This window comes from Talpa europaea (genome assembly GCF_964194135.1).
Source record: "Talpa europaea genome assembly, chromosome: 4".
In the NCBI taxonomy this organism is placed as follows: domain Eukaryota; kingdom Metazoa; phylum Chordata; class Mammalia; order Eulipotyphla; family Talpidae; genus Talpa; species Talpa europaea.
In genome coordinates this window covers 61875607-61900538 of record NC_140070.1, presented here as the reverse complement: position 1 = coordinate 61900538, position 24932 = coordinate 61875607, and the positions used below count along the sequence as shown (strand labels likewise).

General features: G+C 38.3%; 1 protein-coding gene across 1 annotated transcript in view; it reads left to right on the top strand.

The window, feature by feature from the left end:
• The window catches only part of ERICH6 (glutamate rich 6), a gene marked incomplete at its 5' end in the record, with an annotated part of 113043 nt that overhangs the window by 59553 nt on the left and 28558 nt on the right, over positions 1 to 24932 (top strand). Inside the window, one exon of the mRNA XM_084232621.1 lies at positions 22916 to 23007. Coding sequence (XP_084088747.1) covers positions 22916 to 23007 — 92 coding nt within the window. The remainder of the gene's footprint in view (positions 1 to 22915; positions 23008 to 24932) is intronic.

Below are 24932 nucleotides of genomic sequence, written 5' to 3'. Positions count from 1 at the left end.
TATGTTTAGTAGGTCCAGAAATCTCCACACAGTTTTCCACAGTGGTTGGACCAGTTTGCACTCCCACCAACAGTGCAGAAGAGTTCCTTTTTCTCCACACCCTCGCCAACATTTGTTATTGCTAGTTTTTTTAATATGTGCCATTCTCACTGGTGTAAGATGGTATCTCATGGTAGTTTTGATTTGCATTTCCCTGATGACAAGTGATGTTGAACATTTTTTCATATGCCTGTTGGCCATTTGCATTTCCTCTTCAGAGAAGTTTCTTTTTAGCTCTTCTGCCCATTTTTTGACTGGATTATTTTCTTTGTTGTTGTTGAGTCTCATCAGCTCTTTGCAGATTTTTGTGATCAGTCCTTTATCATTAGTGTTGGGTGCAAAAATGTTCTCCCAGTTGGTGGGGTTTCTCTTTGTTTTTGTTATTGTCTCTTTTGCTGTGCAAAAGCTCTTTAATTTGATGTAGTCCCAGCTGTTTATCTTTGCCTTCACTATCACTGCTTTGGGTGATGTGTCTGTAAAGATGTCTTTGATGTGCAAATCACGTAGTGTTTTGCCTATATTTCCTTCTATATATTTTATGGTTTCAGGTCTTATGTCTAGTTGATTTTTGTGTATGGTGTGAGGTAGTGGTCAAGCTTCATTCTTTTGCATGTAGCGACCCAGTTTTCCCAGCACCATTTATTGAACAAACTTTCTTTGCTCCAATGCATATTCTTTGCTCCTTTGTCAAAGATTAGTTGACCATAAATCTGTGGGTTTATTTCTGGATTTTCTATTCGATTCCATTGGTCTGTATGTCTGTTCTTGTTCCAATACCATGCAGTTTTGATGATTATGGCTTTGTAGTATAGTTTGAAGTCTGGGAGTGTGATGCCTCCATTCCCTTCTTTTTTTTTCAGGAGAGCTTTGGCTGTTCGGGGTTTTTTGTGATTCCATATGAATTTCATCAATAATTGTTCTATTTCTTTGAAGAATGACATTGAAATTTTGATTGGAATAGCATTGAATCTGTATATTGCTTTTGGAAGGATGACCATTTTAATAATGTTTATTCTTCCAATCCATGAGCAGGGGATGTCTCTCCATTTCTTTGTGTCTTCTTCTATTTCTTTTAACAGGTTTTATAGTTTTCTTTGTATAGGTCCTTTACCTCTTTTGTTAGATTTATTCCCAAATATTTGATTTTTTTTGTTTCAATAACAAAAGGGATGTTTTTTTTGATTTCTTCTTCTTCAGATTTATTGTTTGTGTATAGGAAGGCTACTGACTTTTGCGTGTTGATTTTGTATCCTGCCACCTTACTGAACTGATTGATGAGTTGAATTAGCTTTTCTGTGGAGTTTTTGGGGTTCTCTATGTATAATATCATATCATCTGCAAATAGTGATAGTTTGACTTCTTCTTTTCCTATTTGGATTCCTTGGATGTCTTTCTCTTGTCTTATTGCCCTGGCTAGGACTTCCAGTATTATATTGAAAAGCAGTGGTGAGAGTGGACATCCTTGTCTTGTTCCAGATCTTAATGGAATTGCTTTCAGCTTTTCACCATTGAGAATGATACTGGCTGTTGGCTTGTCATAGATGGCCTTTATGATGTTGAGGTATGTTCCTTGTATCCCAAGAATTTCAAGGGCTTTTATCATGAATGGGTGTTGCACTTTGTCGAAAGCTTTCTCAGCATCTATTGATATTATCATATGGTTTTTATATTTCTTTTTGTTGATGTGTTGGATAACGTTGATTGATTTTCGGATGTTAAACCATCCTTGTGTCCCTGGAATGAATCCTACTTGGTCGTGGTGAATTATCTTATGGATACATTGTTGGATTCTGATAGCTAAAATTTTATTGAGGATTTTTGCATCAGTGTTCATTAAGGAGATTGGCCTGTAGTTTTCCTTTTTTGTGTTGTCCTTGTACGGTTTTGGTATTAGTGTAATGTTGGCTTCATAAAACGTGTTTGGTATTGTCCCTTCCTTCTCAATTTTTTGGAAGAGTTTGTGAAGGATAGGCACTAATTCGTCTCTGAATGTTTGGTAGAATTCATTTGTAAATCCATCAGGTCCTGGGCTTTTGTTTTTGGGGAGGTTTTTGATTACCATTTCAATTTCGCTAATTGTAATTGGTCTGTTTAGGTGTTCTAATTCTTCTTTATCTAGCTTTGGGTGATTGTAGAGTTGTAGGAATTTGTCCATCTCCTCTAGATTGTTAAACTTGTTTCCATATAACTGTTCATAGTAGTTACTGATTATTCTTTTGATTTCTGCTGTGTCCGTTGTGATTTCTCCTCTTTCATTGATGATCCTGTTTATTTGTGCTTTCTCCCTTTTTTCCTTTGGAGCCTGGCTAGGGGTTTGTCTATTTTATTGATTTTTTCAAAGAACCAGCTCTTGGTTTCATTGATCTTTTGGATTGTTTTTTTAGTTTCAATTTCATTTATTTATGCTTTGGTTTTTATTATTTCTTTTCTTCTACTGGTTTTGGGGTTTTTTTGTTGTTCTTTTTCTAGATCTTTGAGCTTCGAGATTAGGTTGTTTCTTTGCGTTCTTTCTTGTTTCTTGATGTGAGCTTCTATTGCTATATATTTTCCTCTTATTACTGCTTTTGCTGCATCCCATACATTTAGGATATTGGTGTCCTCCTTGTCGTTCAATTCAAAAAATTTTTTAATTTCTTCTTTGATCTCCTCATTAGTCCAATGGTCTTCCAGTAGTGTGGCTTTTAATCTCCATGAGGTAGGAAAGTTCCTTGCCTTCTTTTTATGGTTTATTTCTAGTTTGATGCCTTCATGGTCAGAAAAGATGGTTGATATGATTTCAATCTTGGTGTATCTGTTGATGTTTGTCTTGTGCCCCAGTATGTGATCGATCCTGGAGAATGATCCGTGTGCGCTTGAGAAAAATGAGTACTCCATTTTTTTGGGGTTTAGTGTTCTATAGATGTCTGTTAAGCCCAATTGCTCTAGGTCCTTATTTAGAGCTTTGGTTTCTTTACTTATTTTTTGTCTTGTTGATCTATCCATTGTTGATAGTGGTGTGTTGAAGTCTCCCACTACGTATGTGTTTTCTCTGATGTCTGTTTTCAGAGAGGACAACAGTTGTCTGATATATTTTAGTGCTCCTTGTTTGGTGAGTATATGTTAATGAGTGTTATTTCTTCTTGAAGTATTGTCCCCTTGATCATAATGTAGTGACCATTGGGGTCTCTTTTTATCTTTTTGAGTTTGAAATCTGTTTTATCTGATATAAGTATAGCTGTTCCTGCTTTCTTTTTTGGTCCATTTGCTTGTAGGATTGTTTTCCATCCTTTAACTTTGAGCCTATTTTTATCTTTTGTAGCTAAATGTGTTTCCTGGAGACAGCAAAAGGTTGGGTTTTGTTTCTTAATCCAGGCTGCAACTCTGTGTCTTTTTATTGAAGAGTTTAGTCCATTTACATTTAGAGTTAATATTGATATGTTAACATCTGTATTTGCCATTGTGTTTGTCTTTCCTTTGATTTTATTTATTTATTCTTTTAATAACTTTTTTTTTTTGGCCTTCTTTCATTGTTATTCGTCGCTCTGAGGTTCTGGCTTTAGGACTCCTTGTAGTATTTTTTGGAGTGGGGGTTTAGTTGCAATGAAATTCCGGAGTTTCTGTTTGTCTGGGAAGGTCCATATTCTTTCTTCAAAGAGGAAGGAGAGCTTTGCGGGATAGAGTATTCTTGGTTGGCATCTGTTTTCTTGGAGTCTGTTGACTATGCCCCTCCACTCTCTCCTTGCCCGTAGTGTTTCTTCGGAGAAGTCTGATGTCAGCCTGATTGGTTTTCCTTTGAATGTTATCTGTTTCTTCCCTCTTGCCAGCTTCATTATTTTTTCCTTGTCCTGGATTCTTGGGAGCTTTACTATTATGTGTCTTGCTGTATTTTTCCTTTCGTCGTGGAAGTTTGGTGTTCTTCTTGCTTCTTGTATATCAATTTTCAGCTCCTTCTTCACATTTGGGAAGTTCTCGTCAATTATCTCTTTGAATATTTTCTCTGTTCCTACATCTCTCTCCTCTCCTTCTGGTATTCCTATAACTCTTATATTTCCTTTCCTCATGGAGTCAGATAGTTCCCGAAGTCTTTCCTCGTTCTTTTTCCTTCGTACTTCTCTTTCCTTTTCTGTTTTGTTTCTTTTTATTTCTGTGTCTTCAAGATTACTTATTCGTTCTTCCATTTCATCTATTCTGCTTTCATTGCTTTTCCCAGAATTCTTTAGTTCTTCCATTAATTCTTTGATCTCCTGCATTTCTTTTACTTCCCTCTTTAGGGACTCAATTTCTTTCTTCTGACCATTGTTTTCCCTCTCTAGGGACTCAATTGCATTCTTCTGATCGTTGATTATTTTTCCCTTATCATTGTTTTCCTTTATGACTTCTGTCAGTTTTTTAATCACGGCAATTTTAAATTCTCTTTCTGGAAGGCTCAGAAATTCTTCCAAGTTATTGTCGTTGCAATCTGGGGGCTGGTTTTCTTTTTGTGGTGTGCTTTTTCTCTGGAGAGTTGCTAGGTTGCGTGTGGTTCTTCTCCTCCCTACTGTCTGTTTTCTAATTTGCCGTATGTGTTGGGACACTGTGTTGTTGGGACTGGCCGGCATCTTGGGTGGGCTTCTCTGCTCCCCTCTGGTTCCTCCAGGAGTCATCTGTCAGTTTCAAGCAGTCTTTACTGGAGAAAGGTCCCTGTTCTAAAATGCCGATGTGGGGACACACTCCCCTGTGCGCCTGGTCTGCCCCGGCGGTGGGTTCCTGCTCCCCCTCTTGGCTTGGACTGCAGGCCAGAGGGGGTCTGGCGTGGGCGAACTTCCCCCGCTCACCTCTGGCTCCTGAGGAAGCCTTCTGCAGGTAGTCTTTACTGAAGAAATGTCCCTGTTCTAAAATGGTGATGTGGGACACACTCCCTGCGCGTCTGGTCTCAGGCACACTCTTCTGCGCGCCTGGTCTGCCCCGGCTGTGGGTGCTCGCTCTCCCTGTGGGCTCAGACTACTTGTTCGGAAGGGGCCCGGTGTGGGCTAACTCCCCAGCTGGCCACTAGCTCCTTCAGGAGCCTCTTCTGGCTTCAAGTCGCTAGGTGGCGCCAGAGATCTCTCCTAGAGCCCTTGGGGAGCTGATTTTCCACCCTGTGGGACAGGGAGCAGAGCGGGGATGGTAGGGTACACCTCAACGGCTTGGGGTGCTGTGTCTGCCTTGTGCCCCACCGTCGTGGGGAACCCACGCCCCTAATTTCGTGCCCCGGGTCTCAGTTCCAAAGCCCTCAGTTCCAGGACGCGGGCTGTAGCCCAGATCAGTGGCGTGGGAATGGCGCCTTTTGAATCCCGCTTCCCTGCCTGGGCGCCTGGTTCCTGCTCACTCAGGGAGGGCCTCCGCGGTCTCCCCGCAAGCCTAGGTCGCAGGCGCGGGGACCTGGGCAGCTGAGATCCGATCCGGATCAGCGCGCCGCTTTCTGCGCAAGCTTACCGGGCGGCCGGGGCTGTGTGCTGGTGCTGGTCTCCTCCTGGGGGGCGGGGCTCTCTTTAATGGCGCCTGGAGCTCACCTCCGCGGCGGATCCTGCAGGGTTCTCCACAGCTCCCGTTCACGGGGTGTTGTGGCTGAAATAGTTCCTTTCCACTCACAGTCCCACTTGCTGCGTCCGTTTTTCTTGTTGGCCGTTTTGGTTTGTTGTTTCCCTCCTCTCTGCCAGTCGGAGAGTGCCCACTTTGTGGGTGGGGGAGGGGAGCAGGGTTCTGCGCTTCCCTCCCTTCTGGTCCTCTTTTATGGCAACTTTCTTCTTTGGGCAGTTTGCTGGAGTCGTCCGTTTATCTTCCGTGTCCCAGTTCTCACTGGGACCTGCCACTTTTCCTCCCTATTAACTTTTTTTAATGGGAGATCTTACTCGCAGCGTCTCCTCGCCGCCATGTTGCTCCGCCCCCGGTCTGTTGTAATTTCTCCTCTTTCATTCATGATCTATTTATTTGAGTTTTCTCCCTTTTTTCTTTGTGAGCCTGGCTAGAGGTTTTCTATTTTGTCCATTTTTTCTAAGAACAAGCATTTGGTTTCATTGATCTTTTGCATTTTTTTAATTTATATTTCATTTATTTCTGCTTGAATTTTTATTATTTCCTTTTTTCTGCTGACTTTTGGTTTTTTTTCTTGTTTTTTGAGGTGGGAGATTAGGTTATTTCTTTGGGTCCTTTATTGTTTCTGTAGGCCCCATTTCCCTTTTATTACTGCTTTTGCTGTGTCCCATACATTCTGGAAAGTTGTGTCCTGATTGTCATTCATCTCAAGGTATTTTTAAACTTCTTCTGTGATTTCCTCACTAATCCAGTAGTCTTCCAGTAATATGTGGTTCAATATTCATGAAATGGAAGTGTTCCTTACTTTCTCTTAGGGGTTGATTTCTAGTTTGATGCCTTTATGGTCAGAGTTGGTATGGTTCCTTCTTCATATATCTGTTGATGTACATCTCATGGTCTAACCTGGAGAATGATCCATGTGTGCTTGAGAAAATATGTGTTTGATTTTTTTTAACATGTAATGTCCTATAGATGTCTTCTAGGATCATGTGGTCTAAGTCTTTATTTAGGGCTGTTGTATCCTTGTTAATTTTTTGTCTTGTCCATTGGTGAGAGTTAGGTATTGAAGTCTCCTATTACATATATATTTTCTCTAATGTCTGTTTTCAAAGACATTAGTATTTTGGTGCTCCTTCATTTGTTGAGTATATATTGATGAGTATTATGTCTTCTTGGTGCATTGTCCCATTGATCATTTTATATGACCATCTATGGCTCTTGTCACCATTTTTAGTTTTAAGTTTATTTTATCTGATATAAGTATGGCTGTCCTTGCCAATTTGCTTGTGGAATTGTTTTTTCCAACCTTTTACTTTCAATCTATGTTTATATTATTCAACTAGGTGTTTCCTAGAGATAGCAGAAGGTTCGATTCTGTTTTCTACTCCAGCCTGCTACTCTGTCTTTTTATTGATGAGTTTAGTCCATTTATATCTAATAGAAGTCTGAACTTGCCACTTTCTTTGTGGTTCTATTCATTACCTCATTCTGTTCTTCCTGTCCATTCCTGTTGGTTTAGATTCTAAGGCTTCATGTAATATGTCTTGGAGTGGGGGTTCAGTACTAGTAAATTCCTGAAGAGTTTGTTTGTTTGAGAAGGTCTTTATTTTTCCATCAGAGAGGATGGAGAGATTTGCAGGGTAAAGTATTCTTGGCTGGCATTATTTATCTTGAAGTTTTTAGATATGTTTCTCCACTCTTTGCTTGCCCATAGTTTTTCTTCAGAGAAGTCTGATGTCAGCTTGATTGATTTTCCTTTATAGGAAAATGATGTAACATCTGATTTGCCCCAGGAGCCCCTGCCTGCCCAAACCCCTCTACATAGCATGAACCAAATTATCAGCCTGGGGTAGTCACAGGTTCCTTGTGGAATGTTGCACCACCAGGCAAAAACTGGGGGCCAATGCACTAGAAGATACCTGCAGGCTGAGTGAGATGTACTTCTGCATTGAGCTGCTAGGTCCCTCTAGTTTGTGGCACAGGAGAGCAGACATAAGGAAAGAAAATAAGGAGAAAATGAAGAACTAAGAAAATAAAAAGAAAAAAACACTAAAAAAAGAGAAGAGAAAGAAGAAAGAAAAGGAAGAAGGAGGAAAAAGGAGAAGGAAAGAAAGAAAGAAAAATAATAATAAAAGAGAGAATAAAGGAAAAAAATGCAGCCCAGGACTCTGTTGGCTCCCAAGGAGTCAGTGGCTGCTGTTTTAGCCTAGTCCACAGTGGTGCATTATAAAGTAGAGTGGGATGTTCTTGCCAGGTTTGGTTATCTCCCTTGAGGTTGTGACTAGGGAAAAGAGAAGGGAAAAAAAAGAAAGAGGGTAAAGGCACCAGGAAAAAAGAAGAAAGACAAGATTTGCGGCTTAGGGCTTTGTGCCCTCCAAGGATCTGTGGCCAGTGTTGTAGTCCTGTTGTGTACTTCCTGAGTGCTGTGTACTTCCAAGTTAAACTGTTCTGTTCCTCTTAAGATGTACCTGTGTGGTGATGTCCGAAAGTGTCTGAGGGCCTTTAATGCAGATGAGAATGTTGAGAGCCCAGGGCTGGGGTCCAGCAAGGACTTGGCATCAGTGGTGGTGGTGGCAGCATTGGGGTCACACTTTCTTACCTGTCTCTGAGAATCTCCAGTGCAGATAAGAGCACTGAGAACTTGGGACTGTGGTCCAGTCAGGACTTGGCAGCAGCAGTGGCAGTGGCAGCGGCCACAATCATGGCTGCAGGTAGTTGGGTTGTCCTCCTCAGTGCTGCTGGATGCCTAAGAGAGTGGCATCCTTCTCTGGCTTTTGCTCTCCCTGGAGATGTTCCTGCAATTTTCCTTTTTAAGATAAATCTGTAACCGGTGGCTGAAGCCCTACTGTTAAAGGTGGAGGGGATTGCTGGTGAGTATAGATAGCCGCCCCAGAGAAAATGCTAAAAGGTATTGCGTTTTGGAGTGGAGACCGATAAGAAATATAAGGGACTGCAGAAGGGGGCACAGAGTCAGTCTTTGGGATTCAGGGTTTTCGGTTCTTCAGCATTTGGGGTCAGTGAATTTTGGCCCGCACCACACCGATGTTCCAGAAGGCTGCTGTGGGCCTCTGAAGGTGGAGGCCTCCAGCAGCTAACCTCAGAGAGGAAAAGTTGCAAGGCTTTGCAATTAGCCAAGCAACTGAAACTGTTCCCAGTTTTGCTGCTGTTATAGCCTGGCAGGGAAGGCAAAGACCCAGAGCCGGGCACCTCACTGAGCTGTGTGAGTATGGCTGTTTGTCGAGTCTTTCAACCACCGCAGCTGCTGTCTTGAGTGTTGCTTGTCTTGTGCTGCACTGGGACATCCTGGCAGCTCTGGGAGCTTCTCCTGTCATCTTCGTGAGTTGGAACCTGGCCTAGAGTCTGCCGAGTGCTCCAGGTTGGTAGAGGCAGGAAGACACCATCTTGGACACGTGGCCTATTAATAGTTCAGGAGAGGAGCTCTCAGTCCTCAGTGGCGAGAAGAGGACATCTTAGTTGCTTTTGCTTAGGACTGAAAAATGCTGGGCACTGCTTTGGGTGAGGTAAATGGCAGTTTTTAGCCGAAACTCTTTGTTTTTCCCTGGTTTGTTAAATAAATCCCATTGTTGCTGTTCTCTGAGCCTTGAGATTGTGCAGGTGAGTGAAAAACTGAGACAGTGACCAGTAAACAATTTGGGCAGTGACTTTGGCCAGTTTAGTGACCCTTGCTGCCCTGTATCAAATCCACATTGCTTTCCATAATGGCTGCACAAGTTTACCTTCCCAACAGTATGATAGAATTCCTCTTTCTCCATATCTCTCCAGCACTTGTTGGAAGCCCTTTTAATATGTGCCATTCTCACAAATTCTCATAATATTTTAGGTCTCCTTCCCATTTATTAATTGGATTATTTGTTTTTCTACTGTTGAGTTCTATGAGTTTTTTTATGTATCTTTGCTGTATAAACCTCTTACCAGTTATATGTTGTGCAGATATTTTCTCCCATTCAGTCAGATGTCTTTTTAATTTTATATTTTCATTCACTGTGTAATAACTTGTATTACTTGCAACTATGTAATAACTATATTAATTTGAAGCAATTCCCAATTATTTATTTTTGCTTTTATTTCTCTTGTTCTTGGGGCCAAGTCTCCAAAAACACCTTCATTTTTGATGCCATGAATTAGACTGCCAATTTTATATCTAAATTTTTAATAATCCATTTTGAAATTTTTTTTGTGTGTGTGAAGTTAGTGATCTAGTTCATGCTTTTATATATGACCTCCCAGTTTTTACAAAACTACTCATTATAGAGACTCTTCTTTAATAGCTTTCTTTTTTAGTAGCTTTGTAATATTCTATTGAGTATATCTTCCACAATTTCTTTATCCAGTATTCTGTTGATGGGCACTTAAATTGGTTCAACGACTTAGCAATTGTGGAAACTGCAGCTGTAAACATAAGATTACACAAGTCATTCTGTGTTAGAATTGTCTTTTTTTTTGGGTAAATACCTACTACAGGTATTACTGGATCATAAAAGATCAAATTTTTTAAAGATTTATTTATTTATGCATACAAGAACTGGGGTACAGGCCAGAGGAAGTGGGGAGGGGTGAGAGGATTCACCAGAGACAGAGTGGAAAAGGGAACAGAAATACACTGAAATACACTGTTAAGGGGAGCAGCAGGCGAGTCAGGAGAGGTCTGTGGTGCAATGTGGGTCACCTTCCTGGCCGGGAATCAAATTAGTGCTCTAATTTGGCTGTGAATTGCTTTATAGTGCTGCATCTTAACCCCTTGGGCCACCAGGGAAGCCCCTATCATGGTTTCTTTTCAGGTATAAAAGCTTTTTGAATTTGATGTAAGCCTACTTGTTATTTTTGCTTTTGTTTCCCTAGTCATTGGAGTTGCATCCTCAAATACATCTTTGTGGTAGATGTCCTATAGTGTATCCCCTATGTTTGTGGTTTCAGTACCAAATCTTAAATCCATTTGAATTAATTTTTGTATATGGAATTAAGTATAGATCTAATTTGGGGGGGTTGTATATTTTTGTTGTTGGTGGTTTGTTTTTTGCATGAAGCTATCCATGTTTCCCAGCACCATTTGTTAAAGAGGCTTTCCTTTCTCCATTATATGATTGTGACTCCTTTGTCAAAGAATAACTGTACATATTTGTGTGGGTTTATCTCTGGACTTTCTATTTTAATTCCATGAGTTTCTTTTTTTGTTCTAATAGCGTACTGTTTTGATTACTATTATTGTATACTATAGTTTGAAGTCAAGGAGTGTGTTACCTCCATTTTTCTACTTTTCTCTCAGAATTGTGTTAACTATTCAGGGCCTTCTCTAGTTCCATAGAAATTTTACAATTGTTTGTTCTATTTCCTTGAAAAAAGTCATTAGGATTTTGATATATATTGCATTGAATTTGTACATTGCTTTAGGCAGTATGGCCATTTTAACAATGCTTATTTGTTCAATCCATAAACACAGAATATTTTTCCATTTCTTTTTGTTTCCTGTTTCCTTTAACAGAGTCACATCTTTCACCTCCTTCATTAAGCTTAGTCCCAGGTATTTCATTCTTTTTGGTGTGTGATTGCAAATGGATTTTTTTTTAATTTCTCTTTTTTTCTGATACATTATTTACATATAGAAATGCAACTGATTTTTGTGTATTGGTTTTGTATACTGCACTTTATTCACTTATTATTTCTAGTAGTTTTTGGTAGAGTCTTTTGGGTTTTCTATGTATGTTATCATGCCATGTGTGAGTAATGGGTAGTTTTACTTTTTCTTTTCAGATCTGGATTTCCTTTAATTTTCTTTTCTTGCCAAATTGCTCTAGCTACGACTTCTAATACTACGTTGAATTGTAGTAGTGACAGTGGATATCCTTGTCCTTATCTTAGCAAAAATGTTTCCAATATTTCATAATTGAGTATGATATGGAATGTCAATTTGCATATCTGGCTTTTATTATGTTCAGATAAATTCTATTCTCATTTTATTGAGAGCTTTCATCATAAGCATTGTTGAATGCTTTTTGGCATCTATTAAAATGATCATGTTATTTTTTTTAATTTCATATCAACATTTTAGATTCAGGAGCGCTAAAGAATGGATATTGGGAGAAACCCCAAGTTTATAACCCTAATTGTTATTTGTATCAGAGTTTCACTTTTCTTTATTTATTGTTATTGGAATACCGTTGTTTTACATCCTTACTAGTGTTTTGACAATATAAGAGTTCCCCCCTTAGGTATAGTCATTATAACAATCCCATCACCAAGCATCCATAGTCCTCCAACATAGTCCATTGTGTTCCCCTTCCCTAGCCCCTTGTTTCCCCCCCCCGCCCCCAAAAATACCCAAACATTTATGGACAATTTTCAAGTTGTTTTTTTTTTTTTTCATTTGTCTTTGTCTCACCCTTTGTTTGGTTTTTCTATATTCTGCATATAAACGATGCCATCCAATATTTATCTTTTTGCCTTCTGACTGATTTCACTTAGTATAAGCCCTTCTAGCCTCATCCATTTTGCTTCAAATGGCTCATGTGAATTTTATCTTCCTTTTTGTTGATCTAGTGAATGACATTTATTCATTTACATATGTTGAGCCAGATTTACATCTCTGGGATAAAACCTGCTTGATCATGATAGATGGCTCTTAATATGATGCTAAGATTTTGTTGAAGATTTTTGCATCTATGTTCATAGATTATTGGCCTACAGTTTTCTTGTTTTGTACTGTCTTCGTTTGGTTTTGATCAGGGTACTGTTGACCTCACAGAAAGTGCTAGGGAACTTTCCACCCTCTTCTTTCTACTTACTAAAATTTGAGTAGGATATATATTAAGTTCTCTCTGAAGGTTTGGTAAAATTCACTGGAGAAGTCATTGGTCCTGGTTTTTTGTTCTTAAGGAGACTGTTTATTAGTTTTTCAATTTCTGAACTTTGGACTATTTATGCTGTCTAGTTCATCCTGCTTTAGTCTTGGAAGGTTGAAGAACCTAAAAATTTGTCCATTTCTTTAGGTTGTCCAATGTGTTTGCATGGAGAGATTCCTAGTAGGTCCTTAAGATCCTTTGTATTTTTGAGGTATCTGTTGTAATTTCATTTCCCTCATTTCTGATTCTATTTGCTTGTATTTTCTCTTACTTTCTTAGAAAGACTTGCTAAGGGCTTATTGATTTTTGTTAATTTTTTTTTTTGCAAATAACAAGTTTTTGGTTCACTTGTTTTGGACTATCTTTGTGCTTTCTACTTCTTTTATTTTGGCTCTAATTTTTATTATTTTCTTTTTTCTATTTTTTTTAATTCATTTGTTCTTTTATAGTTCCTTCAGCTGTAGAATTAGAGGCCTTTTATATGGGCCTATATTGCTAATAACTTCCCTTGTATTGTTACTTTTACTTTTAGAATATCCCATAGGATCTAGTAGCTTGTCTCTCCTTTTTTTAATTTCCTCTTTGATTTCTTCTTGACCCAGGAGTTGTTTAGGAGCATTTTGTGTAGTCTCTAAATGTTTTGGTTTATCCTGGGATTCTTTTTTGGTTGATTTCTAACTTTGTGCCATTTTGATCTGAGAATATCTTGATATAATTCTGTTTTCAAGTATTTTCTTGGACATGTTTTATGTACCAGCATATGACCTATTTTTGACAATGTCCCATGTGCACTTAAGAAGAAAGTGTATTTGTTTCTTTTGGGATGGAAAGCTCTGTCAAAGCCATTATCTCTAGATCAAGGCCTTTATTTCCTTGTTAATTTTTGGTCTGGATCATCTGTTCTTCAGATCAGTGTTGTTTTAAGATCACTGATAATGTATTTTTTGTCACTATGTTATTTTATATCTGTTAATAGTTTGCTTCGTATAACTAGGTGTCACTCTATTAAATGTATAAATGTCAATGACAGTTATATCTTCTTGATCAATTGTTCCCTTGGTCTTTATATAGTGTTCATCTTTATCCCCTTTTTGATTGAAAGCCTGGCTTATCATATATGAGAATAGTAGTTTCTGCTTTTCCCTGTGAGATACTGGTTTGATGCACCTTGCTCCCACATTTCACTTTTAAGATTGTATTTCTCTTTTTGTTTTAAATGAGTTTCTTATAAACAAAGTATAGATAACTGCAAATTTTTTTAAAGATTTTATTTATACAAGAACCAGGATATAGGCCAGATGTGCGGGAAGGTGAGAGGATTCGCCAGAGACAGGGTGGGAAACAGAACAGGCAGAATGACTGAAATACACTGCTGAGGGGAGCAGCAACCAGACAGGAGAGGTCTGCTGCACCATGTGGGTTGCTCCGCGGCCAGCAGGGATTGAACTGGCACTGCAGAGGCTGAGGACAGCTTCACAGTGCTGCGCTCAACCACCTGCGCCACCAGTGAGGCCCCATAACTGAAAGTACAGTTTGACACAGAACACAATTTGTTGTTCTGTGTCTTTTAATTAGTGAGTTCAGGTTGGTCACATTTAGAGTGATTATTGTTATACCGTGTTTATTTACTGTTACTCTATTTTTTGGTTTTTATTTACTTCCTTTGTTTCTTTGTCCATTTGTTTCTCTTTGCTTTTTCATTCAATTACTTCCATGGTGATTCAGTTTCTTCATTTTTTTTTCTGTGTGTCTCTAGTCTAAATTTTTGGTTAGTGGTTATTGTGGGCGTTATACTAAACTATGTCTAAAAATGTTTCTCAGAGCTAGTGTGAACTCCCTGACATAAAACTATAAAGGTTCTATCCTTTGCTTCCTCTCCTCTAGTGTTTTGTTCTTAACACATAATATTCTAGTTCATACTTTCTACTTTTATATTCTTATTGTCTCTTTACTCAGGGTTTTGTGTTTCATTTTTTTCTTCCTTTAGAACTTTTCAACATTTCTTATAGGGCAAATCTGGTGTTGATAAACTCCATTACCTTCTGTTTGTCTGGAAAAACTTTTATTTCACCTTTTTTGAATGATAATGCTTCAGGATAGAGTATCCTTGGCTGGCAGGTTTCTCTTCTTTCTACTCCCTTCTTGCCTGGAGTCTGACTCCTTTCTAAATTACAATCTTGTTCTTGGATGTCTATAAAAAATTTCTTTATCTCTGATTTTTGATAATTTAACATGAGCATGGCTTGGTATAAGTCATTTTTTATTTAGAAAGTTGGGTATTCTTTGTGCTTCCTGGACATTCAAGGTTTGTGAAATTTTCCATTATTATTTGTTTGAATAGGTTCTGTGCTCCCTTCTCTGTCTTCACCTTCCAAAGTATCAGTTGTCTTCATGTTTCCTCTTCTGAGTATATTTCTTGTGAAGTATCCTCATTTTTGCTAAATCTTTTTTCACTCTCCTTTCCTATTTGGGTGATTTGAGTCTCCTACTTCTGAAATTTTCTCTTTTGTTGGTTTAATTTGATTGAAAGTGATTACCATATTTGTCTTTATTTCATGTAGAGTCTTATTTAGTACTCTTTTAATATTTTCAATTTCTTTGATGAAGAACTTTTCTTGTTCCTGGTTCTCCCAAGATCTTGTGCCTGCCTATCTGTCTTCGACTAATCTTCCAGTAACTCATTTAACATTTTTAATATTTTAACGTCTTTGTCTGATAAGTTCTCTATCTCTATATCCTTTTATGTATATACAAGGTGCCGCGGACCAGCACAGCAGTAGACGATGAGGCCGTCTCAGGGTTGAGAGACTGTGCAGGGTGGTCAGGGATTTGGTTAAAGAAATGACAAACAGATACACTTCAAGAGAGAGTGTAAATCTGAGTGCTCTTTATTTTAGTCAGTGGTCAGTATATATATGTTTTTTCTAAAGGCATAGGATCGGTGAACATCAAAGAAATTAGCTTGCTCATAGGTTTAGCTTATCATTGACAGGGCAGTGATTTATGTCCAAAATACATCTGGACCTAGCTGCATTCCTAAGTAGACAGGCTATTAACTCTTTATATTTTTGTTGTACTAACTACTACTACTATTACCTACTTATGTTTACTCCTAATTAATTGTCATGGGTGAATTTATGTTATAATGCAGTTAATATCAAAGGTACTAAAGTTAAGCACATAATAGATTATTAAGCCAACAATTCTATTATAACACAGTGTTTAGTAATGTTCATTTGCATTAGCCTAATTATTAAATTATGTATGTTTTTTAATTAGTAATCAATGACCAGAAAAAGGAAAGATTTTAGAAAGACAGTTGTAGCAGAATAAAGTTTGTGGGCCTTGAGAAAGCAAGATAAGGTTCCAGGTGGTCAGCATTTCTTTTAATCATCTTTGTGGCAACTTCTGGTGGTCATTATCTCTTGGCAGGCATTCGGCTTCTCTGCATCTTAGGGAGTTTGCTGTTCTCCCCCTGCGCGCATGGTTCCTTGCCCAGCCGGACCTCAGGGACCATGGCAACAGCCATTAGCCCTGAGGGTCACTGCAGGGGGAGGTGCAGCAACAAGGGCTTTTTTTTTTTCTTTCTTTTTCATCTAATCTTTAGATATTCCTTGCTTCCTTGACATGAATGCCTCCTTAATTGTACTTTGTGGTTAGGACATTGTAGGTTTAGCTTTGTTTCTCTTCTTTCTTTTCCATGGTAGAAAGTATAGGTAAGAGTAGAGGCTACAACTTAAATACTTTGTCTCATTCTTTTGAGGATTGAGGGTAGCTGGAGGCAGATAGGTCACCACTGCCTCCTCTCCTCACTCTTAGTGCTACAGTAATCCTTTCTTCCCACCCTACTTATTTCTTGCTGCTCCATTCTATGGCCCGTCATGTTCCACCAACCTGTGTCTCATGTTAAGAGTGGCTATGCGTGATCCATGGTGCCCAAGGTCTGGGACTCAGTTGGCCTTGGCAGGCAGAGGGTGCCAAGCAGCCTGTGTGCCCTCAGCGCCCCACAACCACTGCCATGACCCCATTTATATGGGAACTGGGTTGTAAGCACTTGATTCTTTCTCAAGAAGTGTGGAGATGTCTCTTCCACCTGTTCTTCCCGCTGCTATTGGGTTTGAGACTGCGCCTGACAAAGCTCTGCCTGAGCTTTCTTTGTTCTTTGTCTGCTGGGAGGGTAGCAGGAAGAATTCTCCTGGCCCATGCCTGCCATGGAAATCCCAGTGACCAAGGGCTAACAAGCACCCATTTGTAAATCCACCCCCTTTCTGAAAAGGCCCTGGTGAAATTCTCTTAGCCACATATGGGTCTAGATCTGGGTTATCTCCTTTCCTGGCCTCATCCCCCTTTGCCTCTTCCCTCTCCTTTCCTATAGCAAGTCACAAACTTATAATACGAGCTGACCATGTAAAAGTTGTGGGAGCCTGTCAGGGATCTTCTGAATTTTCATTTAAGCAGATATGTTTTTATATTTGTGTTTAGGTAAGAAGGTGATCCCAGTCTCTCTATTCTGCCATTATGTAAATGGAGCCTTAATTGTATTTTTTAATTTGGTTATGGTGTTTCTAATTATTAACTGTCTCATATTTTCTTAGTCTTTATTTTGTTCCTGTTTAACGTCACTAATTTTTTTTCTGAGTTTCAAGAGAATTGTTATGACTATTACCTTGAACTCCTCTTCAAACATATTTCTCACATAAATTGGATTAAGACTCTTCCTAAGGTTTTTTTTTTTTCCCTCAGCATTTGTGATGTGTTCCTTTGTCTCTTTCATTTTTAGTTTTTGTATGTTGATTATAATAAGGTCAGACTTTCATACTGTTTCCTTTTCACCTTTTGATTGGGAGCTTCTGGCTCAAGCCAGTAAGCATCACTCTGTATCCCTGCTCCTGTTGTTACCTGATAGTGTTCCCTCTGTCCTGGATGCCAGGTGCACACCCCCTCATGCAGCACAGCGCCAGGTCTCCAAAGTCCTTGATATGGTCCTGTGCCCCCGCGTCAACAAATACAGCAGATTCCACACAGCATCCATCCCTCACTTTCATGGGTTACACTGCCCCACTATCTCTGTAAACACGATTCAATTAAGATTTTCCTACCCCTTTCCTCTAGAGCATTGCTCCTATAGTTGTCTACTCTTTTTTCAGGGGTTATTAACTTTGTACTGCTGCAATTTAAATGTGACTGTATGGAAGAGCAAGTCCAGTGTCTTCATTCTGTTACCATCTCAATAGACTCTATCCTTTTAGTTCAACTTTTTTTTTTAAGATTTATTTGTTTATACAAGCACTGGGTACACTCAGAAGTGCGGGAGGGTGAGAGGATTCACCAGAGCCAGAGCAGGGAGCAGAACAGGCAGACTGATGAAGTACATTGCCGAGGGGAGCAGCGGGCAGCAGGAGAGGTCTGAGTGCCATGTGGGACCCTCGCCGGCAGCCAGGGATCTAACTGGTGCTGCAGAGGCTGCGGGCAGCTTCGCAGCCCAGCACTCAACCACTGTGCCACCGGGGAGGCCCTAATTCAACTTTTTAATTAAATATATGTGCATTGTTAAGATCTTAAAGTATACAAGGGTATAAAATAAAAAAATCACCATGCTGGGCCTCCCCGGTGGCGCAGCGGTTGAGCGCTGTGTTGCGAAGCTGCCCACAGCCTCTGCAGCGCCGGCTCTATCCCCCCGCCACCGGGTGAGGGTCCCACATGGCACCCAGACCTCACCTGCTGCCCGCTGCTCCCTTCAGCAGTGTATTTCATCAGTCTACCTGCTCTGCTCTCCGCTCTGCCTCTGGTGAATTCTGTCGCCCTCCAGCGCTTCTGACTGTACCCAGTGCTTGTATAAATAAATAAATAAATCTTTAAAATTCCATGCTTTTTTTTTTCTACCTGCCACTTATACTCATCAGAATTAAGATACTTTTAAGTTTGTTTTCAGTATAATTTTAAATGTCATATTCTCATTTCTTTATCAATTTTTGACATAATTGCTGACTTCCCATCATGAAAAATGAGGAATGAGATTTATCCTATTTTCCTGCTCTCCATTTTTGATGCCTATATTATAGTTAGTTTTTCTAACCCTTAGAACTTTAAAATATTTAAACTTCTCTGTCTTGATTTATCAATTTTAGTGACTCTCTAGTGACTATATATTGACTTTATAATAAAAACTTAACACATTAATGCACTTCTACTTCCTTCTATCACTCCTTTCTTTTCTCTCCCAATTAACAGCACATTTTGTTATATAAAAGACTATTAAAATACATTATACATGTAAAATCATGTTACTTTACCAAGTTTTATTATGTTTATATTATTTTTCATAACTATAATTAACTCAGTGTTTTAGGTACTGGTTGATTCTAAAAATTGAAAGCTAATAAACCATTCATTATTTCATGCTAAGAACCCAGTAATGTGAGTGGATTCATGGAAAAAAAAAGAAAGAAAGAAAAGAAATCTGACACCTGTTAAACTTGACTCTTGTAAGAACTTTTCAATTCTTAGTTTTTACTTGTCTTCAATGTTGTGATATTGGGCGCAACAGATACACTTTCACAATTTTCATGTTGTTTCTTTCTTCTCTTTTTGCTTGAAAAACTCCTCGGTATTTATTTTATATAAATTTCATGCATGGTCAAACTCCTGAGTTCTTGCCTTTCTGTTAATTTCTTCAATTTTCCCTCATACTTTCCAAATAATATAACCTGGCATGAAAGAATATATTTAAAATATTTTCCCTCAGAGCTCTTAGATATTGCTTCATTGCCTTTTAGTAATCTATATTGCTGATCAATCTGATTCTCAAACCCTTCTGATATCTGATAGTCTCCATTTTTTCTCCCAGAATTTACTGCATGGCTCTTGGACATCTTCAAGACATTTAGCATTTACATGCTACTATAGCCCTTATGCAGAATTTTTACTTTGGAATTTATATTTGTAATTTCTGAGAACCAATTCTTGGTCTCTGGTTGTTTCTTTCAAAATAACTTAAAGAAATCTTTCTTTCTTTCTTTTTTTTTTTTTTATAGAGGCATGTTTTTATTTATTTATTATATTTGTTTGTTTGTTTTGTTTATACATGCACTGGGTACAGTCAGAAGCGCGGGAGGGTGAGAGAGTTCACCAGAGCCAGAGTGGGGAGCAGAGCAGGCAGAGGGACTGAAGTACACTGCTGAGGGGAGCAGCGGGTGGCAGGAGAGGTCTGCGCACCATGTGGGATCCTCCTCCGGTGGCCGGGGAGCAGCCGGGGATCGAACCGGCGCCGCAGAGGCCGCAGGCAGCTTCGCAACCCAGCCCTCAACCGCTGCGCCACCGGGGAGGCCCTTAAAGAAATCTTTCTGAGGGTGCTGTTGTACTGAAGTTCTCCTTTGTTCTTTGTGTCCCTTTTTCTTTGCAGAATCAGATCTGTTCCACAGTCCTTCTCTTCCATGCTATTCATTGTCCTTATTTGACAAGTAATCTTTGGTTATCCATTCATGATGGGGTCTCAGAGCTGAGTTCTGTTTCCTAACAGGGCTGACATGGAAGGTTGATGTGAGCCTTATGTAGATAGATGGGCATGTCAGAGCCAGCTTCCTGTGGGGTGTCGGCAGGCAACAGGCAAGCTCGATAAACCACTATTACTAGAGATAAGGACACATTACTGGGATTGGAGCTCTTTCTGTATTTCATTCCTGAATGGAATGCCCTTTTTTCCCTTTATTCCCCCAAGCTTTTTGAGGTACTACATATTTTCTTTGAGGACTGCCTCCCCAAGTGGGTCTGCCCACTCTCTTTACAAAGCAATTCTTTGGATTTCTTTTGGAAGTAAAACAGCTGCTTCCTATTGCCTTGTATAGGAGAGAGGACAGACCTGCCTAATCAGATCTTCCAAATTCATTCCTTGAATTACTGTAGTGATGATCCCCAAATCCTCCTCTCTATTTAGTTCAGTCTGAGCTAAGAGCTCCTCAGAGGGTTCCTTTGGAAGACCTTTACTTACATTTATTGTCTTGAGCTGTAGTCTTTGTCATTCTGGTTTTCTCCAAACTGAGGCCATTAATTTTCTTCCTTTCAAAAATTTCATAAACATTACTCATTTACTAATGACACCTTTCTGTTTTCCAAGGCTATTTTTTGACTGCGTGTTAGTTTTTTAAGTGCTTAGTATTCCAATAAAATCTTGTAAAGGAAGGGAGAGAAAATTGTGTTTATCTGCTGTGGACCTAGTATTCTTATTATATGGAAACCGCTCCTAAATCAAATTCTTAATTTTGCCTCATAAATCTTCCCTTTTAATTATTTCTCATCATTTTCTGGTGAATTTGGTGAGATTGTGTTTTTAAGGAAATCTGTCCTAACAGGTCATAAAAATGAAACCATTATTGGCTCAATTGGTATTTTAACTGTCATATTACTACTACACTGGTTGAACACAGAGCAAACAATAGGAGACAGATGAATGTGGAGAAATAGCTTTGAAATCAAGAAGATCCAGGCCCCATCTGCCTCTGCCAGCCATGGGTTTTGAGAGGTTCTCTACACTCTCAGTTTCCTTGACTACAAAAAGAATACTAATAACTGCCTTGATTAGTTTTAGTAAAGATAAATGAAATAATGTAAGTAAAGCAATTACTATGATAGACTACAAAGTAACATCTCAGTGAATGTTAATTTTGTCATTATCTTGTCATCATTCATCTTTATAGAACATTTCAGAAATGGCATTTAGTAATAGTCTAAGAAAGGTACAGAGATCTAAATGAATAATGTATTGATTTTGTTAACTATTAAATTGGGGGGGGGAACCACTATGGAGGCTGTGTGGGGGTTCTTCAAACAAGTAAAAATAGAGCTTCCATATAACCCAGCAATTCCCCTTCTCTGGATCTTTACCCAAAGGACACCAAAACATTAATTCAAAAGTACACATGTACCCCTATGTTTATTGCAGCACTATTTACAATAGGTAAAATATAGAAACAACCCAAATGACCAAAAATAGATAACTGGATCAAAAAGATGTAGTATATATACACAATGGAAAATTACTCAACAATCAAAAAAGATAAACTCATGCCATTCATAGCAACATGGATGGAGCTAGAAGGAATTATGCTCAGTGAAATAAGCCAGAAAGAAAAAGAAAAATATCAGATGATTTCACTTATAGGAAGAATGTAAACAAATAAGGGATCAGGAAAAAATAATTATAATAAATTAAAAAACAAAATTAACAGGCAACTATAAATCAGGGACATTCTTCAGGGGAGGGGAAGGGAGAGGGATCAAAACAGGTGAGAGAAGAGCACAAGGGACTTTGGCGATGGTGCACAGGTGAATTGGTAGTGGGCATTCTACAGGGACTACATCTGAGAGGAGAACACATACATTGTACAAAAAGGAAGAATGATGTAAAATATATATAAAATAAAAATAAATAGATAAATAAATTGGTGGAGGGGGAACAACCTTAAATGTTGTCTAGGGATTGCTCTTTAAGGTCCCTTCATTCTTGATGTCTGTTGCTTGGTTCTCTAGGAGATAGATAAACAGGGCTCCCTCAAAGATTTGCACAGGTGGCTTCAGCAGAGGAGTTCTTTGCCTATTACAGGATAGTCATTTAAGAATTAAAACCCCACTGATGCAATGTGCCACAGAACAAAGCATCTATCAAGGAAAGTAGAAACACAAGAGAACTGAGCATGGTGGGAAAGTGGCAGTCTTAACATTGACTAAATATTTGGGAAATTTTTGTTTCATAATTTTAGAATGTAACAATATATTACAAAAATTGAAATTCAAAGAGGGAAAGGAATTTGAGAGGCAATAGTTGTCATTTGCTTGTTACTAGTAATAGTCACTTTAGAATCCCTGTAAAATTCCCACTACCAATTCACCTGTGCACCATTGCCAAAGTTCCTTGTGCTCTTCTCTCACCTGTTTTGATCCCTCTCCCTCCCCCTCCCCTGAAGAATGTCCCTGATTTATAGTTGCCTGTTAATTTTGTTTTTTATTTTATTATATAGTCACTTTAACTAATAAAGGTCAATAGATTCCTACTTTTCTGTGAGGTTAATGAGTCAATTTATCAAATAATTATTAGAAAGAATATAGATTATTTAATTACAATCTATTTAACCCCAGCCCTTAAAATATTTGGTTAATTCCAACCGAAGTCAGTGTTTAAACATATATCATCACTGCTGCCACCATAGCAACACATGTCACAGAGACTGTGGAAGTGATTTACTCCTTGGGGGAAATGATATAATATTGGAAGCCCCTAAGGTTTAGAAAGGACTATTTTCAAAGAATAGATACTTGTGTTTGACTTTATTGAAACGATAAGAATAAAATACTTCAAAGGAAAATATTTCAAATAGAATAGAAATCAGGATCTTCTCTGTACATTTGCTATTTCATTGTTAAATGTACTATATTTAGAATAACTTAACACGTATATAAGTATTCGTAAAACTAACATTTTGTCTAAATTTCAGGACTATTTATCATAGTTTGGGTCCCAGAATTCCAATTTCAGTACAAACAGAAGAAAGTTGGCTTCAAGAATTATATAAAAAAAAACAATGGCGTAAGTAGTTTGATTTCTTAACTTCTGTTGGGAGATGGGACTGTAAGTTGGGAAGGGCACAGGTATAGACAGCCAGTAGAGCCAGGTTTAATTTCCATATCAAACACAAACTAAATGTGTGATTACTGGACAAGTTAGTTAAAATCATTGAGTCTCAGTTTCTTCATCTGTTGCAAATAATACGTCTGCCAAAATGAGAGTAAATATTTAAATCCTTGGCACTCAGTCTTTAATAAATGCTAATATTTATGTTCACATCAAGAAATAATCTGTCTTTATATTTCAATACAAATCTGTAGATTTATTCCTGGTAACAGATACGTGCTATTTTTTAACTGTCAGCCCATTAAGAAATACATATTGTAAAAATTGAATTGTAACTTACCTCAAGATATTCCTCAGAATTAACCACTATGAATAACTTCTCCTTTCAACTGTTTCTGTTCTATGTGATACACTTATTCAGTGTGATACACTATGTGTATCACTTATTCAGCAGATGCTTATTGAGCACCTGCCATAGGTCAAGTGCTCTTCTAAGGAAATGCAATTAACAAATAAAACCATTGCCTAAATGATCTTCTATTGAAGTGTGGGAGATGGAGGTGATGGTGAGATAGACAAAATAAGTAAATATATAATTGAATCACTGATGTACTCAGTGTTAGGAGGAAAAATAAAGAAGGGAAAGAGATAGGAAAGCTTGGGCAGGATAGTACAAACTTACACAAGGTGGTCAGGGAAATCTTTGCAGTGAAGCTGAAGTATTTGATCAAATACTCAAGGTAATGAGAGAGTGAGCCATGATGATCTCTGGAGGAAGAGTTTCCCAGGCACAGGAAGCCTCCTACTAGAACAAGGAGGTGGACAGAATGGCTGCAGTGGAGTAAGAAAGAACATACATGGCAGGAATCAAAGAGACAAGGAGGAGCAGTTGACTTCACTGAGAATGAAGTGGAAAGGGAGGTTTTCCCTGGAGGAATGACATAATATAACTAACATAAAAATGTACCTGAAACTAAGAAGGTGTTAATTATTCCCAAATTAATCTATATAGTCAAGTCATTTTGATGGGATTTTTCAATGTAACTGGAAGTTGAGTCTTTGGTTTGCTTTGCAGTGTTAAAAGATAAACTGAGGAATTTCAAATTTATTTGTGCAAATATGGATTGGAATTGGGTAGTGCTAGACTGGAATTGTGAAGAGTACTCCACAACAGGGAAACAGGGGACAGGATTTTTAATAGAAAAAACATGGGAGCACAGCAAAAAACTTAATTGATTTGCTTTAGTTATTGCATTATTTGGGAAAATTTAGCGGGCTGTTTGGTTGTTTTTAATCTTGAAGCATTTGCAGAAATTGACTGGTTTAGGTTTTTGTTTATTTGCGTGTGTTACAACACATTTAAAGCCACCTCATATGATGGTTTCCTTTTTTGATAACTTTACTAGCAGGAACCTACTGTAACTCTCCTTTTTTTTTTGCAGGACTTCTTTTATAGTTGCTTTTCCCCCTGTAAGTCTCTCATATAGTTCATAGTTTATTCCTCTGTAATTTACAGTCTTTTATTGATGTAACAATTGTAATCTCTTTCCTGTTATATTTTCTAGTAGTTATTCTCAATGTATAGGAAAACTACTGACTTCTATGTATTAATCTTATATCTAGATTATATCTTATATCTTACACCCCATTGTTGAACTTTCTTATTTTATTTAATATATTTTAGTTGAATATCTACAAGACAATTACATTTCCTGCGAATAATGGCATTTTATCTTTCCTTTATTTTTCTACTTAGTAGTGTGTTACGGACCTGTCCATGTCCAGAAAGATGTAGTTCTTTGAAACAACTGTGCTATTGTACAAAGTTATTGTGATCTATATAAATTCTATTGGTTTGGGTTTGAACTCTTCTTTATAAC